This window comes from Frankliniella occidentalis, unplaced genomic scaffold (assembly GCF_000697945.3).
Source record: "Frankliniella occidentalis isolate FOCC.00 unplaced genomic scaffold, Focc_3.1 Scaffold34, whole genome shotgun sequence".
NCBI classification, from domain to species: domain Eukaryota; kingdom Metazoa; phylum Arthropoda; class Insecta; order Thysanoptera; family Thripidae; genus Frankliniella; species Frankliniella occidentalis.
This window is the reverse complement of record NW_026267164.1, coordinates 1,802,063-1,819,560: the sequence shown is the minus strand read 5'-3', so window position 1 is coordinate 1,819,560 and position 17,498 is coordinate 1,802,063. Positions and strand designations below refer to the sequence as shown.

Here is a 17,498-nt window from a genome sequence, read left to right as displayed (position 1 = left end):
CTTGACCAAGTACACACAATATTCTGTGTACTTGACCAAGTACACACAATATTCTGTGTACTTGCCAAGTACACAGAATTTTCTGCATACATGTTAGGTATGCAGAATATTGTGTGTTCAAGTACACACTTGGGTTTCCAGAGTGGTCGGGTGGCTGGCTAAGTAACTCAAGAATCCAGCACAGACTGCACACGTTTTACTTCTTTGTGGCTAAGAGCACGGAAGCCAGATAAGTTTCCCATAAAATGCACGGTATACATTTTTTTAACATAAAGGCTTCAGAGGATAAGAGCAGCAGTGTCGTGAAAGTCCTGGGAGATGTTTGGTTCTCGGGGTGCGGAGTGCAGGAGGGGGGGGGGGGCACAGGGGCGCACATGAGACACACATAAAAAGGAAAGCAGCCCACGCGCGGGGCCTGGTGGGCAGCAGCTTTTTGTATTGCATCAGGGAGGGACAGGGGACGAGGGCGGCGAAAAGGCCCATCTTTTGAAGACCGAGTCCCCTCGTCACGCAGTACACGGAAAAAATAAGAAAGTATTGAACTAGGATAGCAAATTTCTTCGAGCTATTCGAGTAAGATGTTTCAAGATCTAAAAAGCCCACTGAGCTAATTCTGAAAATGCATGGATCCAAAGTACACCACACCAATACTTTGAAAACCGACCTAGTTTTGAAGGCAGTCGTCTAACAAATCCCATCGACGGATCGTTTAGGTTGAAGCGTGTTTAATTAAATAATGGCTAATTATCAAGCTCCGCAAGTGTAGGACTTTAAATTATTTGAGTCGCGTTTTCCGAGCTTTGAAAAGATCTGCTCAAATTAAAGACAGAAATAAATTTAGAATCCGTTATGACAATGTGCACATTTCACTTATATCTCTAGTTTTTACAGCGTGTAAAACAACAGAGTCAGTCTTACTAACTTGGCTCAGGTGTGTCAAGTGGGAAGGTATTCGGTGTTGTGGTGACACGGGCAATCAGTCAAGTCCTATCCGGATTAGCATCGAAAAGGAGGAAGCAGGGGCGCAGGGTGGTGGAGTGGAACCGAGTGGAACGAAAGGTCGATAGGAGCAGCACAGCCCCAGTCCCTCTCTCACCATCCCACCTTCAACAAACCACATAGATGGCACTTCTATACCGACCATTCAAGGACTCGGCAATTAAACAATTATGTGGCTGGCTGGTCGGATCCATTCCCCATGAAGACGTATCACGCTATATACAGACAATCCTCGTCATGAAACAAAAGGGGAAACGTTAACACATTCAGTTACCACAATAAGTCAACGATCTGTTGCTGGGACTTAAAACTCCAAAGATGCTTGCAATGAGACTGTCAAAGATGTCTTTGTTAAGCTTTTACAGCATACGTGCTCTATATCTTAAAAACGTCAGTTACTGTTAACAGCAAAATGAACCCCAAGAAGTCATGGGTAAAATTTAAAAAAGTTTCGTACAGTGTTACGGGGTTAGTAAAAGCGGTAAAAGCATATAAATAGGTAGGTCTGAAAGTTTGATACATAAACACGGACTTGCCGTAGAAGAGGGAAGAGGGCTGTGGGGGGCGGGGGTCAATCGTCTTGGCAATAGTGAAACGTTTAACTAAATTTCATTTTCACGACGGCAGTTCAAGCATGCTTAATTTTAGCAGTAAATGCAACTGTGACTGTGAGACCCATGACACACGCGGTGCCCGTATCTAAGAATCTGTACTTGATACTATAGCCAAAAACTGTAATTAAACTTTAGTGTCATTGCAGATTCATTTAGTTTAACAGCAATTATTTCAGACGCAGGGCCACAAAATGGAGGGAAACTGCTCAACTACAGATTAACTACAGTTTAACTAGAGTTCTGACAACAGTTCGTCTTCAGATCCTTACCCGGATGCTTCTGCATACGTTAAATACAGTACGCAGTACGCGCACCCGTGCACACACAATGTGCAATGAGCACTGCTATTGCTGCAATTTTAGAGTACTGCCGTGAAGGAACTAAACTAAGCACTTTTGGAGTATCAGCGTCTTGTAGTTGTAGGTGGCACTAAACCACACAAACGCTTAAAAGGCGCTGTGTCACACGTTTGTGATTTTAGTTTCTTTTTAATGGTATTCTATGCTAACGCAGATAAACGGAGACAAACCACCCTGGTAGGGCTATACCGCTGTATGATAATGATCTCATCCCGCCCTTTTTCTCATTCAAGAGATCTATTAGGCAGATTGTGGGTTCTCAAAGACCAAAGTAGGCGGACTTCTTTCCCCTCTCTCTCCTAATTTGAATGTTCCACCAAGGGCGCTGAAGTCTCTGTATCCAATCAGATGCAGAGGGCTGATCTATAGTCACTACAGAGAACACCCTACCTCGCTGCCGAAAAGCTTTCGGCCAAACATTCCTTTGCAGGTCCGTCCGGGGGGAGCGACGGTTAGCGCCCCCCCCCCCTCCCCTCCCCTGGCCCGCATTCCCTTTGCGTTGACTTAGAGTTGTTGTTCCCCTTTGCGATGAAAAGCAGGTAGATTTCAAGGGATTAGCAAAACTCATTTATTGAAGACGTCGGGAAGGAAAAGTTAGACGAAAACGGCGGCGGCGGCGCGTACACTCGCGGAAAAGTTGGCAGAAAGTTATGTCTGGCGTACGACGGAGAAAAATTGCACACCTCATCCTGAGACGGCAGTGAGAAAGTGGTCGCGGTAGGATAAAAATAACAATTAATGGCTTTTTAGACAATCTCCTACACTATCTATGTCGGAAGGCAAGCTCTCATGGCGCCTGGTAGGTAGGCAACGTCGTCTCTGCAATGCATGCGTGTACTGCGGGCTGGCCTACCCTGGCCCTCGCAGGCGCTATGCTCGCTCCCACATATCGCAACAATATTTCCTCATGTTCAACTCAGTGGACCGTGCCGGGCCTACCTGAAAAACAGAGTTAGTGACTTAAAGAACAGGATCAGCGTCACCGGTAGGTCAGGCATTGGGCACGTGTAAGTGCTCACTTCGCGACGGTTGCACGTGAGTATGAAAGTAGCATGAGGTCCGCGTTGAGGTGCCTGGACGGTACCCATACCCAGATGTGGCCCAGCTCTCTCTGTTGGACGGCCTGTATGAGTCCCCGGTCCAGGTCGGGACGCAGGTCGCGATGTCCTGGATTGCGGCCTGACCCGAATCCGGGTGCACTGGGTCCCGGGGTGCAGATGGCCAAGGTCGCACTGTTGGACGGCCAGGTCGGGTCCCGTCCCGGGTGAGTCCCGTCCCTCCCCGCCCCCACCAGCCTGACCCTGTTAGCTGAGCACCCAATTATATTCCTGGCAGGCCGGCGCAAGAAGTGAGAGTGGTGGGCCGGGTGTGGCCGGGGGAGGGGAGGAGGGTGGACGGGGTGAACGGAACGGAGGCGTTTAACAAGAAAAGCAGTAGGGTGTGCACGGCAACACGGGGGGACGGCGGAGGGGGAGCGGACACGAGCCGCTGCGGCGCGAGAGTAGAAACACCATTCGCCCAACCCATGTCTGCATCACAGCCGAAGAGGAGCAGCCGAACAGCGTGACGTCACAACTAATCCGATATCCGGCCGGCGCTGCTCAGGAAGAGCAAAGCAAGAGCTTTAGCAGCCGAAGGGAGAGACAGGCAAACAGACCGGGCCGCCCAACAGCGCGCCACATCGGGCTGCCTGTCGTCTCAGCCCCAGCAACGCGCACAGGCGCAAGCAAAGCTGGGCCGGGCCGAGGCCATTCACCGCTATGCCAGAGACGATAAGTTCTCCAGTGAGAATACACTGGTAAAACAAAGGTAGGACATCCTACCTTTAAAAGGCGTTAAAGCTCCAAAGGCATTACAATTCCTGTTTTTTCGAAATATTTCTTTCCCATGGAACAACATTGGATTCTAAAACCTATTTTCGTAATCTACGCAAAATTTCGCGTCAAACGAGCCTACATATGATGGGGTTCTGCTCAAAAATGGCATAGATTGATTTCATTTTTTGTACTTTTTGACTTGCTTTTCATTTGCCGACTGCTTATCTGAACCCTATCACATGTAGGCTCGTTTGACGCAGAATTTTGCGAGGAATGCGATAATGAATCTGAAAATGTGATTGGTTTGCTCATATAGAAAATATTTTGAAGAAACTGAAAATATACTCTTTAACACCCCTAAAACGAGTTTAACGCCCCTGGAAAGGTAGGACATCACACCTTTGTTTTTCCAGTGTATCAACGCCAAAACGAAAGAAAGAACCTACAACCAGGTAACTGTGATACTGTACGACACACTGTTAAAAGCTTACAGTGAATTTCACTGTAAGCTACGGTGAACCCCTGCAGCACCGTAGGCTACGGTGACATTCGCTCTAGCTCTAGGCTACGGTGAATACCACTGTAAGCTACGGTGAATTTCACCCGAGGCTACGGTGAATATCACCGTAAGCTACGGTGCTGCAGGGGTTCACCGTAGCTTACAGTGAAATTCACTGTAAGCTTTTAACAGTGCACTTGAATTTCCAGTGTTGCTTCGGTAGTGGTCGATGTTTTCCCCTGCCTCGTTTTACCCGTTTCTCGGTTTGTTGGCGTAGCGTGGGGAGCCGGCGGCCACATTATATACATCTTATTGATTCCTCATACACCCGAGCGGCTCCTGTCGTGAACCCCCGGGGGCAGGGGGCGCAAACCACGCAATGCGCTGGGCAAGGGCAAACTGTGGGAAGAACCAGCACGACTACCTCAGGTCAGGTCCACAGAAAAAGTATGTGCGTCTTTGCATCGTTAAAAAAAATCTTTATCACCATCGTTAGGCTGCATCGGTAAGAGTTTATGTTCCTATGATATTTTCTCGCAGATTCAATACTCGACTGCTTTAGCAAATAATTGGCCCGACTGGCTGCTCATAGTTGTGTTCGCAAAACTACACATCTAGCTCGAGGCGTTTACGCCTTCAATACACAGGTATGCAGTCAAAAGTGTCAGTAACAGAAAACCTACAATCAGAAAAGACCTATCTAGTGCAAATACATCCTGTTAGACATTTTTCCAACAGCAAAAAAAAATCTACCTCAAAAGTTCGGCGCACAATACTAATCGATAAGGGCGCCTTGTTCGGGTAAAAGTAATAATACATAAATATGAGCGTGTTTGCTTCATTAGGTGGGGCCCAACGCTCAGCACAGCGCGCCGTATCCATCAACGTCATATCAAGCTCTTTAATGATGGCGCCCAAAGTGCCTCGCGACCGCTGCAGCGCGCTGTTGTGGGGCGGTGGGTCGCAACGCCTCGCACCATGCTGCATTGCGGTGCTGCTTATGTCGGCTCACTTGACACATTGCAAATCTTTTTCGCCCCTGTCGACATTCGAGCTGAATGGCGCGGGCACGTGAGTGCTCGAGCGATAAAAATCGTATAAATCCACAAACGAAATGCATAAGGATTTTTCTAAGTGTACACTGAAAATGCCAGAGTCTTACTCTCAGGAGAGTGAGATCAGAGACACAAAAAATCTTACTCTCCTGAGAGCGAGATGTCTGACCCTCACTCAAATTTGAGTCATAATTTGCGGTCCTCACCCATGGAGAGTGAGGTTCCTCACCGCAATTGGGCGAGGTCAGGGAAATCATACTCCTCCAGAGTGAGAATTCGGTGCATATGACTCCAATACGGTGAGCCTTACAGTCATCGCTCTGATTAAGCGAGGCAAAATTGTCTCACTCATTTCGAGCACGACACCTCACTCAAGGTGGCCCTCCAATGAAACTTGGAACCCATCACCCATCATTTCAGATTTTGCTGGTTTTGATGCTGCCTGAGTTTTCCTTAATGTAATTTGGAAGTTTAGTAATGCATTAAATACATTTTCAAAGATTATGAACATGTTTGAGTGACCATATACGGGTCTACTCATATATGATGGGTACTGATGGGTTCCTCATAGAAGCACCCTAGTGCCCGCAAAATTTGTGAAAATGTGTTTATTGCATTACTAAACTTCCAATTTACATTTAGCAAACTTGGGCTGCATCAATAACTGCAAAATCTGAAATGATGGGTGATGGGTTCCAAGTTTCATTGGAGGGCCAGCTTCAAAGGTTTTCAGTGTACGGTATAATGTTTACTGTGCGCTAGCTTGACGGACTTGCTGTAGTCGCGTCGCACGGGAACGGAGCAACACTGTTATCTTCGCTCAACTATGCACGATCTCGGGAGGGAGGATCTCCACTTTAAACTTAATGTAAGAACTCTACCCAAAATACAGTTAACGTGTTGAGTGCGGCGTGACCCACACCGTGGGTCCCAATAACATAGGATTGCCTATCTGCGCCGCTCTCAACGTGCACTGTTAAAAAAATTCCTGTAAATTTACAACGAAAGTGTGATTAATTTTGTTAGCAGCACATACTGTATTTTTACAGGCATTACTGTAAAAGAGCAGCATTAATCAAAATCTCGGGAACCAAGTTTTCGACCGAAAGCCGTTACTTTTGTTTTGCTGTTTTGTTGTTGGCAATTCCACACATGAGCAACGAACTCTTCGATGGCACTACATTCTCCAGTTCTAGCAAAATCCAATAACGTAGCAGCAAACACTATTGTCCTTGTCATCGTATCCAGTTTACGTTCCAGAAAAATATTTATTTGATGCCTGAGCATGCACATTCTTTGCGCCAATGCCTGATCTATTTAGCGCCTAGCACCAAAGGCGGCGGCACTAGACGCCTTTTGCCCCAGGAGCTAGCTAAACACTATAGTGCGTCCAAAAACTTTCGGCTTGGGCACTAAAAGTTTAGTGCCTAGCGCCAAAAAAAATTCTCATTGCACAGCCCAGCTGCTCATCAGAGCAGTATAAACTCAAATTACTGCCTCAAAAATCCCGGCTTGAATGGAACAGCCTGTACAACGCTAACTCGAGGACAGGTTTAGACACAGTCCACCAAGCTGTGATAGTGGACAATTAGAACCCTATCGCGTAGTGGTTCGTTTGAAAGCTCGTTTTACGATAAAGTTGGAAATGTCATCCACTTTCAACTCTGCTTATCGTTTCACCATCGATCTCACAAAGTCAAAGACAATGCCGTCCGCTGACTTCTGCGTGGCACCGCCGTGTGGCGCGGTATCTGAGGTGCCGTCTGGGTGTGGATTGACGTAAAGCCGTACCATGCCCATGTTATTGTTATTTGTCTTGATTTTTGCGATGAGAAGGTAAGTACTTCCAAGGTAATTTCTTTAACTAAACCGTTGGTTGGTTTCCGGATACCTGGCTTCAGTTCCAGAAACCAGTAGTATTTTTGATTGTCAAAACCAACGAACGAGGTAGGTAGCGACGCCGTTGTTGGGGAGAATAACAAAAGCATACCTCACTCCAGTGTGCCCCCTACGACCCCCTATTAGATAAAATACCACAATCTCGTCTAGGAGGCCAGTTACAAGTTTGATAATCCGGAAAATAATTGACAACGTTTAAGAAACCCAAACAACTTTCAATGAGAGGCCGCACGGTATCACCTGTGACACCTACCGATATCGAGATGCCTCGCAACGCGCGCGATCACCGCGGGATGTCAGCTTGATTTTACGATCATGTCCACTTTGCTGACGAACGGGCGCCGACCCCCCATTTTCGCGCAGGTACACACGCGCCGAAGCGCGAGCCAAAAATGAAGAATGGCCAACACACGCACACACGGGAGAAACACGCGGTCCCAACGAGGCAGTCGAAACAGTCCGCTCCTCCGTCGGACCGGCGCACCGGCACCTATCGTCCCGTCGCGGAGCGAGAGCGTGTTCAGGGCGAACGTCGAGACGCGCGCCGCTCCGTCAGGCCCCCGCGAGATCGCTGCCGTTCGGCTGCCGCGAGCCTCACCACACCGCCTCGGTGCGGGGCTGGCCGCACTCTGGCTGGGCCGCTGGGCCGGCTCTCGCCCCGCTGCGCCGGCCAGAGGGGGTGGCGAGGCGTGGCTGGAGGGGGAGGGGGGAGTCTTGACTAAGCGACGGCACGCGTTCACACGCTCGCCCGTGCGTTGCACCCGCACCCGCCAGCTATCAACAATATTGTTGCAATTTATTAACATAATTGATTATACCCTATCATTGCACAGATACTTGACCTCTGCTAATCCAGTGTAGAACAAGTTGACGGGTACAACTGCGAAACTTAAGAGTTCGAAACCTACACTTATCAAACTGCAATTTTCTAAGCATGAACGAAAATTTTATTTCCGAGGGTGCTTCTTTGTCTTTAAATTCTCTTTAAAACGAGCCTACATGATGTTGCAATTTACATTAAGACAGGTATGGAATAAGAAATAAATTTATGGAAATGTATGGAAAGTAAGCATACCTTTCTTACCCTATCACATGTAGGCTCGTTTGAAGGAGAATTTAAAGACAAAGAAGATGGCACCCTCGGAAATAAAATTTTCATTCATGCTTAGAAAATTGCAGTTTGAAGCGTAGAACTCTTGAGTTTAGCAGTTGTGACCGTCGACTTGTTCTACACTTGGATTAGCAGAGAGTTCACCAACGCAAAAGCCACTAAAGGATAAAGAGCAGAAGCACTGGGAATCCGACTGTTGGAATTTCACTCCCTTAGAGAGGTGCAAATAAATTTGCCCACCTGCGGGTGAGTGGATTAGAATTCAATCAAAATGAATGAATTTGGTTTATGATTGAGTACCTATTCCTATTGAGAGTTAAAGTTGAGCGGGTAACTATTTGGTCTGTTTGAAAACTAGAAGTCAACTCACATCTTACACTTTGCATAAGTATCTGTTGTTTATATTAAAATTACACTTAGTTTGTTATGATTCTTCACAAGTGCTACCTTTAACACTAACAACTTCACCAAAGCCTGAATTATGCATACAAATTTCCACGCACCATTTAAACAATGTGTGGGCAACGGCAATTCTAGGAAAATAACAAAAAAAAATTTATTACGTCACGAGATTATGGTGTGACTGAGACACGCTACGTTGTTTGCAAAACATGTCCAGAATCGCCATATTGAGACGCGTCAAGTCATTTTTTGTAAAAAACCGTTGGTTACTAACAATCGTCTGACGTACGAACCTTTGTTTACAATTTTTCCTAGAATTGCCCGTGTGCAGTGAAATACTATTTGCATATCTATGTTCCACCTGCGTTAGACAATAGGTAAAAACTTACTTGAGCAATATATTACCGGTTGTAGGGAGCAGTAATCCATGGCACTGGGCTCCTAACCCCAACACAGCTGATATTTGCAGGAACAGCTTAAAACACTGGCTATCGAAAAACATATCAGTTTTCCACAGAGAATGAAACACAAGCTTTAGGCGATCAAAAACCAGTAGAAGCACCCATTGACATTGAAGTGTTCGACACGAAACATGAAGTATAAACTTGATCATAAACTGTTACATTATTCGATTTTGGAGCCGGTCGCGGTCGAACTGCTTTTGTTTTGTTGCGGCAGGTCGAGGCCGGTGGCGCCGGTGGCGCGCTCTAGCGCGCAGGTGTGCGGCGATTGTGAAACTCGGAACAGTTTGGCATTCCCTCTGATGCCTGAATTTCTGGTAAAGTGGAAATGGCACCACATTGATGTTACCTACTTTCAAGTAATTTTGACTTGGGCGTTCTCCTTGGGTGGCCACGGCCCGAAAATGGAGGGGCGTGTGTGTCCAGGTCGCACCAAGCCCGGGTCCACGGAGGAGAAAGATCTCTCTCCACCGCAAGGAAGAAAATGAATGGAGCATCGCCTCGAGCGCCTGGAGTAGCGGCAGGCAAGGGGTAGCGGCTTGTTGGGGGGTAGCGGCATGTTGGGGGTAGAAGCATGTTGGGGGTAGCAGCAAGGTGGGAGTAACGGTAAGGTGGGGGTAGTGACCTCGTGGGAGTAGCGGCCAACATGGAGTAGTGATTAAAGGACCGCAGCACTGCTGGTGTCAGACCGAAACGAATCTCGCCTTTACTTTAATCATTTTATTTCATCTTATTTGGTAAAATGGTGAGGTTATTTTATGTGACAATTATTTCTACATGTGCGTGCGAGGTGGTGGGATGTGCGTGGACTGCACCCCTAGTTTTAAACTTTCCTACCAACCCTTCCCCCCTCCCCCACCAATACAATTGTCCTAACGCCGGTGGTTATTGGCCGCTGTCCCAACGGACGCCATGGTGCGCTGGAACCTTCGGAAAGGCGAACACCCATCGAACACCTGAAATGAAATAATGCGACTCAAAGCTTGTCGTTCGGACAGCTCGCGGACAGCTCGCGGACAGCTCGCGGACAGCTCGCGGACAGCTCGCGGACAGCCCCCGATCACGGCACTCACGCTGTCCAGGGAGCCGGTGCGTGCCAGGCTGCGGTAGCTCTGCGCTTGGAGCCGGGCGAGGCGCTCGTGGACAGCCATCTTACGCTTGTTGACCGGCGCACCTTGGGCCAGGAGAAGTATAAGGGGGAACAGGGTTGCAACTGGGCCAGCTCACCGCGCTCATCGCGCTACGTCACCCGTACCGATGTAGCTCAGCATGACGGGCAGGAAGATGAGCCCGTGCGCCGCGCCGATCACCACGATGCCCATGTACATGCGGAAGTAGAAGACGCTGAATATGGGTGAGCTGGCGAAGGCGAGCACGGAGATGCCGACGAATTTGGTGAGCGTGATCCCGGAGAAGACCTGCCGGAGTCGGGCCATGTTTAGCAACGGAAATGACTTGGCGGTGAGTTCCTGGGCGTCGCGGTGGATTCGGAGTTCATATCGTGCTCACACAGCTGCCCATCTGCGCCAGAGCGTCGGCGGCGCGCTCCAAGCGGGACTGCTTGTTGGACAGCGCGAATGAGTGCACGAGGTGGCCGCAGAACTCGATGGAGATCCCGATGCACTATCGAGCAAAGCAACGGCGTTAGCACCGCGGAGCTTCCCTTTCGAATGGAGAGCGCCCACCGAGATGTGCTCACCATGACCAGGTTGACGAGAGAGACGGCGTTCAGGGAGATGTCGGCCCAATACATGAAGGCCATCAGGTCGATGAGGATCATGGTGATGGTGACGACAATGTACAGGGCCGACCACGAGTCGAGGCCCATGAGCACAAAGCACACGACGAAGATGGCCGCCAGCGAGATGCTCAGCCCAGTCGCCGTGTCAGCCCACATGGTGAGGTACTGTTCGTAGAACACGTAGAACGTGCTGCGGGGGGAGCAAGATTGCCGGCAAATCTTTCACGCAATGTCCATTTAAAACAAAGAAAACAAACGTTTTACTAGATAACTGTCCACCTGTAGGCAAATACATCCACGGTGTCAGAGACGTTCTCTCTGCGGAGGTGGTCGTTGACGGCGTCCTGGATCCTATCAGCCAGGTGTCGTGCCTCGCGCAGCGCCGTGTAGTAGTCGGAGGGGTGCTTGAGGATAGTGTGGAACGCCATAAAGTTGGAGGCGCCGACCACGACACTGCCGTCTGCCGTTACGGAGTACATGACGGCCTGTACGAGAGAGTCAGGCTCAGACAGACAGACGTTTTGTTTGGTTAGGCTGAATCCAGAAGTAAACATCAGTGACCTTGGAGTGGGCCGCGTGCCCTGCAACCGCGCAGGACGCGTCTGGGTTGTCCTCTAGGAAGTACGGGACGTACTTGTTGAAGTCGGCGGCGCTCGGCCGGCTCGTCGAGGGGTCGAACGGAACCCGACACTCCTTACACTTTGAACCTGTGCGTTAAAACTAGAGGTCAGCAGCGAGCTCAGCCTCGTCAGCGTGCAAGCAGTGTGGGCGATCATCAGTACCACCTTTTGAATGAGGGCAGAACTGCCCCGTGGTTTTGTTCTCGTAGCAGCAGCCAGAGTGTCCCAGCCAATTCAGATAATCATCCACCCACGAGGTGCTCGGCCTGGCGATGCGCGAACTGAAACACACGTAAACAGGAGCGAGGAGGCTCGCACACTCTTAGAAGTCTGGTGTTAAAGCGCAGGCATTCATGATGCGGTCAAGATCAGGTACCAGTCTGGGGTTTTGGCTGCGCCGAACGTCTGGGCGGCCAGCGAGTCCTTGCTGCAGCCGGGGCCGGCGCATAGCGTGTTCTGGGCGGCGGGGCTCGAGTAGTTAAGGCCCTCCTTGACGACAAAGTACACAGGTGGGCCGATGCAGAGGTACTCCTTGAGGAACTGTTGCAGGGAGAAGAGTAGTAGCGGGTGAGCAGGGCTGTCCTGCACTGTGCGTGGGCGGAGGTGCTGCTCACCCTGAAGTACTTGAGCAGGTACGAGTCCTCGGGCATGGCCTGCTCCTGGTCCAGGCCCACGGGCACGTGCCGCAGCACGGCCAGGCTGCAGCACAGCCACAGGAGGAACGCCACGACGACGAAGGCGCGCACGTCCTCCAGGAGCAAGCCCGGGGCGTAGCGCCGGCTGAAGAACGCGAACAGGGCGCCGTGGCGGCCGGGATCGTCGTCATCGGCGCCGTCCTCGTCGCTCCGCGACGGTCTCCCCTCGGCCTGGCCCGGGACCAACGCCTGGGAGAGCCAGGTGAAGAAGTCCTGCTGGGGAGCACCGGCCGGCCCGGCGCCGAGGTGCCAGCAGCAACAGACGTCCAGGCGAGAGGCCTGCGGGGAGGGAAACGAGGCCGAGGTGATGAAAAACCCCGCGGGACTTCCCGGTGGTACAGTACGGCTCGCTCTCGTGCGGGTGAGTTGTCTGTCCAGGTTTCATGAGGGACCATGCTTAGAGACGGCAAACGCAAACCCTTCCGCAAAGTAATGGATCGCCCTGAACCACAGTTTTCCTTTAGGTTCATTTCAGGCCAATCACACGGCACGGCGCCTGCGAGACTCGGGGTAGGCCATCCGGCAGTACACGTCCGCACTTTCGGCAAGCTGATGCCTACCTACCAGGCGCTAAACGCGCCGCACAGGCCGAATATGGCAGTTTCTTTGCGGGAAACGACGGACGACGTTTTTCTGGTTGGCCCCATGAAGGATGAGCTTACGTTCCGCCGGGCCGTGTCGATGGAGAGCAGGCTGACGAAGCACGTCATCTGGAAGAGGAAGTCCATGACGAGGGCGCCGCCTGCGTACAGGGCGAAGGCGCGGATGGCGGGCATGGTGGAGAGCGCGCCCAGCAGGAAGCAGCAGATCTCGGACAGGGTGGTGAGCAGCATAGAGGGGCCGACCTGGCCCATCACGCGCCCGATGTGGTCGCTGATGGACTCGCGCGGCAGACGGGCTGTGCGCTCGTGGGTCATCACCAGGATGAAGATGTTGTCCACGCCGACGGCCAGCACGAGGAACGGCACCACCTGGAAGAAAGGGTAGCACATAGCGTGACGCTCCATGGGCACGGACGGCCCCCATGCATGCAGGACTGCGCGCTCACCTCGACGACGATGAGCGTGGCGGCGACGCCAACGTAAGCGTAGAAGCCCACGGAGCAGACGACGGCCGAGGCCACAGTGAGCACCCCGCCGAGGCCCAGGGTGACCTTGCTGTCGACGGGCAGCCGACGCAAGGAGGTGACCCTCCCGAGCGACAGCGCCACGTACACGAACATGGCGCAGTAGCTGATGAGGATGGTGGACGCGTCCGACCGGGAGACGCGGTCCAGCTCGTCCTCCACCGAGCGGTCCGTGCTGAACGCCACGTCCATGTAGGCGGGCCGCTCGTCGCGCGACCACGCGACCATGAACGAGACGAACTTGGCCTCCCACTCCAGGGCGGGCTGCAGCGCGCGCCGGTCCACGTGGTTGTGCACGAGCAGCGTCAGGATGACGGCGGTGGCCTCGCGGTACTGCTCGGGGCCCGTCAGGGTGTCGCCGGGCCCCAGGAAGCCACCCAGCGCGATTGCGGGGTCCACGGGGCCGCCATACACGGCGAAGCACTCTGGGTTGTACGGGTTCCTGTGGACACGCCATACCTGCCAGCACACGGCTCCCACCTCCCCTCTACCTCGGCATCAACTCCGCAGCACCCACTGGAAGCACTTTTGGAGAGTGTCGAGGTAATTTTGCGTAAAGTTGTTCGGGTCCTCGATGGTGGCGTTAAACGCTTTGGCGCTGTCCTGGAAGTAGCCCCAGACGCTGAGGACCAGGCAGTTGTCGAGAACGGCGGGCCCTCCTCGGGCGGTGACGAAGGGCGCGTAGCAGATCTTCTCCAGGCCCTCACCCTCCACCTGGCCGATCTGAGGACACGCTGTTAGTGACACCACAAGAGGCGAGCGCGCGAGTGCTCACACCCCCACTGCGCCATTCCCCACCTTTTCACTTCATTTTGCGAGGCACTTCAACCGCATAAGCCATTCACCGCGGAGCGCAGTATTCCAACTCAATTACTTTTTTAATCCGATCCTGCAGATCCAGAGCCGAGGCGAGAAACTCACGATTGAATGCGGGGCCGAACTCCAACAAACCGTTCGAGGTATTGTGCACGACTCTGTCTAGCCCGACGGCCCGCACGATCACTTGCTCCGAGCGGTAAAACGGCTCAAAGTGTTCCTCGAAGTAGTCGCGCTCCTGGCGCGAGCGGCTGGCCGGGTCGGCCCACAGCTCGATGGGGTCGGTCACGATGTTGACGCGGCGCAGCCCGGAGCCGAGCGCGGCCGTGAGCACCATGGCCAGCAGCAGGAAGGACCAGGGCGACGCCGCGCACACTGCGGGGCGCACAACGGGCGGTGAGCAGAGCTCCGGGCCGGATCGGCGGTGCCGAGGGCCAGACCGACGCACTCGCACTCACGCGTGCCCCAGGCGGAGAAGAAGCTCTCCAGGCCGTGGTCCAGGGTGGCGCCGGCGCGCTCGAAGGCCGTGGCCGTGGCGCCGCCGTCCTCCAGGGACACGCGCTGCGAGGACTCGGAGCGAGCCTCCACACCACGATCTGTGGGCGCGGCGCTAGGTGAGTATCACCGACGGCCAAGTTTTGAACAAGTCAGCGCAAGTGTATTCCAGTCCGCACCATCCTGGCCCGCCGGGCCGGGCCGAGCAGCCTCCGCCTCCGGACCTCGTTTGCGGCCGCGCTGAGGGCTGGGCTGGGGGCTCCGCTGGGGGCCTCGCTGATCTTCGCCCTCGGGGCGGGGCGTGGCAGGGCCTCCTGAAAGCGACACCGCGTGTGTGAGAAGCAGCAGAAAGCTTACTTACAAACAAATGACAACATACCTGGGCCGTGGAGCAGGTAGCAGTGGTAGGCGAGGAAGGTCGAAGAGAGGACGAGGAATGCGACGAGCAGCACGAGCACCCCGCCGTCCATGCTCCCGACAAGGAAGAGAGGTGCCCCGGAAGCGACGCACCACCAGTCCGCCGCGCAGGCAGCCGGGCAGTCGACGCACGTGCACGCCAGCGACCCCTGGCCAGCAGCAGCACGTCGAGGTCCTTCCGGCTCGGCCAGGACCACGGCCCTCCTCGCGACCCCCCCCCCCCCCCTTCTACTCACGTCTGCCTCGCCTTGGCAGGGCGTGGTGGGCGAGTCCAAGGGGATGACCCCGTCAACGACGCCGTCGTCGGACAGCTTGTAGTTGACTTGGAAGGGCACGTAGCCGTTGCTGGTGTCACCCATGAAGGAGAACCACCTGATCCAGGAGAATAACTTTTTGTTGACTTTGGCCGTTGGCCGGGCATGTGACTACCTAGCTACGAGGCCAGAGGTTGAACGAGACCTGAACGCCGAGCACATTGAGGCCCCCCAGCTGCCGCAGATGATGTCCATGGCGAGCTGGCCGGTGGCGGGGACAAACACCGAGGCGCACGACTCGTAGATGGCGACGAGTGACTTGTGGGTCACGTGGAGATCGATCGTCTTGACCGATTTCTGCCCTGAAGAGAGGAAAGGGGCGGGATGTCGTCAAAGTCGCGTTAAAGCAATAACACCCATGGTGACGCTACCCATAAGCTTGTGTACCTGAGGCCTCCGACACCAGCTCCTGTATCTTAATGAAAGCGCTCTGATTCGTGCCGCAGTTAAAGTCGCAAAAGTGCCCGACGAAGTTGCGCATGCAGGCGGGACACTTGTCCAGGAACGTCGACGCCATCCGGATCTTGGTGTCGAGTGCGCGGAGCTGGTCCAGATCGCAGCAGGTCTCGACGGTGTGCTCGTCACCTGAACAAACGCGTACCCAGCATGGGGGAGACACACAGACATGTGAACGGTCGAAACGAAATTTCGGTGAAATCCATCTAATTCACCGAACTAAAATCAATCAACTAGTGTCAACCAAATGAGTCCAGACCGGCAGGACGCGACGCACCCCCGAGATGGCTGCACCAGCGGCGCAGGAGGTAGTGGGCCTCGCCCGCGGGCAGCGCCCGGGGAGGGCCGTCGTAGGCGCAGTTCCTGGGCATGCCCGGTTCACCGCCGCACTGGCCGTACCACACGCAGGCCCCGCGGCCCGGCGCCACGACCGCGGCCAGGACGACGACGACGACGAGCCTCGGAGAAGGTGTCCCGCGGGGCGCCCGCATCGCGGCGGACTCGGCGGCTGGTGACTGGGTGGAGGTGGAGAAGGAAAGAAAGGACCGGCGCTGGCGGCCTGATCGCCTCGACTGCTGGTTTTATTGTTGCGCGGTATGGCAGTCCCGCGATGAGCCGAGCTCGCCGCTGAGCCCGCTGAGCCACGGCGCGGTACAACAAGTGAATAACCGGCTGCCGCAACGGCGGTCTCAGTCTGCTGCTCCCCATTCTACGTTGGCCAATTCCACTCCCTCGACTCCGCGGCCCCGGCCCGCTGGGACGCGGTGCGCAGGCCAAAAGGACGAGCGAAGGTCGGGCCGCGGGCGCTCTGTGCCGGTGGTACCGTGTCCCGCCGGGACACGACCACCGGGCCATCAAACATCCATAGAGCTGCGCTGCGGCCGGGGCGGGGCGGGGCGGGCTGTGCCCGGGGGAGAAATGCATAACGATCCCGTCACCGCACCCGCCCCGCCGCCCGCCTTGCCCACCACGCTCGTCCCGCCCCGGGCGAAATGACCCAACTTGACCTATTAATTACCAGCATCCTGCGATGGCCACCGCGCGGATGCTACCCGCAGCCGTTGTTGTCCCCCCGTGTTGTACAGGTGGGGCCCCGCCCCCGCTGACCCCGGGACCTGGTCGCCGTCCCCGGGAGACAGTCGCGGGCGGAAGGGAGGGGGCAGCAACGAGGAGAGGGGGCTTTGTGTGTCGCTCTCGCTCCCCAGGCGATCCGCTCGCTGCTCGTCGAGATCCGGGGCTTGACACAAATGTCAGGTGTCGAGGGCCTCGGCGGGGCGGCGCCAGGAGCCAGGGGAAGGGGGGGGGGGGCATCGGCAGAGATCACACGGTCGCGGCCAGCAGCGACTCAAGGGCCACATTGTTATTTGGACTTCCGGGAAAAATTGAAGGTAAGGAATTCTTCTGCAGCATCAGCAGCTTTATGAGGGGTGAAAGCAGGAAAAGGCGAGTGCAGAAACAAAGAAATGGCCCAGGCCAGCGGTGAGAGAAGGAGGGAGAGAGAAAGTCGTTCGGGGAAACACGGAGACAACGCGGGCAGGGACAAAGTTTGACGTCCATTATGATCGAAACTGCTGCATGCCGGGGTAGCGGAGCACGCCCCCC

The 17,498-nt window shown here is 54.0% G+C and overlaps 2 protein-coding genes across 3 annotated transcripts in view; both read right to left on the bottom strand.

Moving 5' to 3' along the window:
* Nucleotides 1-9,387, bottom strand: part of LOC127749140 (uncharacterized) — a 48,811-nt gene extending 39,424 nt beyond the window's left edge. The window contains exon 1 of one of the 2 annotated variants that reach the window (XR_008010983.1): nucleotides 7,496-7,867. Coding sequence is in view for 1 of the 2 variants with exons in the window: in XM_052266027.1 (XP_052121987.1) it covers nucleotides 9,145-9,368 (224 nt within the window). In the remaining variant the exon portion in view is untranslated. Of the gene's footprint in view, nucleotides 1-7,495; nucleotides 7,868-9,144 lie in introns of those variants that run through there. The other variant, XM_052266027.1, reaches the window with a different exon arrangement.
* A 1,003-nt stretch (nucleotides 9,388-10,390) lies between these two features.
* On the bottom strand, nucleotides 10,391-16,267 carry LOC113217761 (NPC intracellular cholesterol transporter 1 homolog 1b-like). Its single transcript, XM_052266018.1, has 17 exons — nucleotides 16,174-16,267; nucleotides 15,844-16,025; nucleotides 15,586-15,737; nucleotides 15,374-15,498; nucleotides 14,273-14,589; nucleotides 13,916-14,121; nucleotides 13,321-13,840; nucleotides 12,935-13,243; nucleotides 12,526-12,551; nucleotides 12,192-12,438; nucleotides 11,954-12,117; nucleotides 11,743-11,858; nucleotides 11,519-11,664; nucleotides 11,237-11,442; nucleotides 10,916-11,147; nucleotides 10,726-10,839; nucleotides 10,391-10,634 (listed from the first exon to the last, which is right to left on the bottom strand). The coding sequence occupies exons 1-17, from the start codon at nucleotides 16,265-16,267 to the stop codon at nucleotides 10,449-10,451; spliced, it is 3,342 nt and encodes a 1,113-aa protein (XP_052121978.1). The 3' UTR covers nucleotides 10,391-10,448.
* Between the last annotated feature and the right edge of the window lie 1,231 nt (nucleotides 16,268-17,498).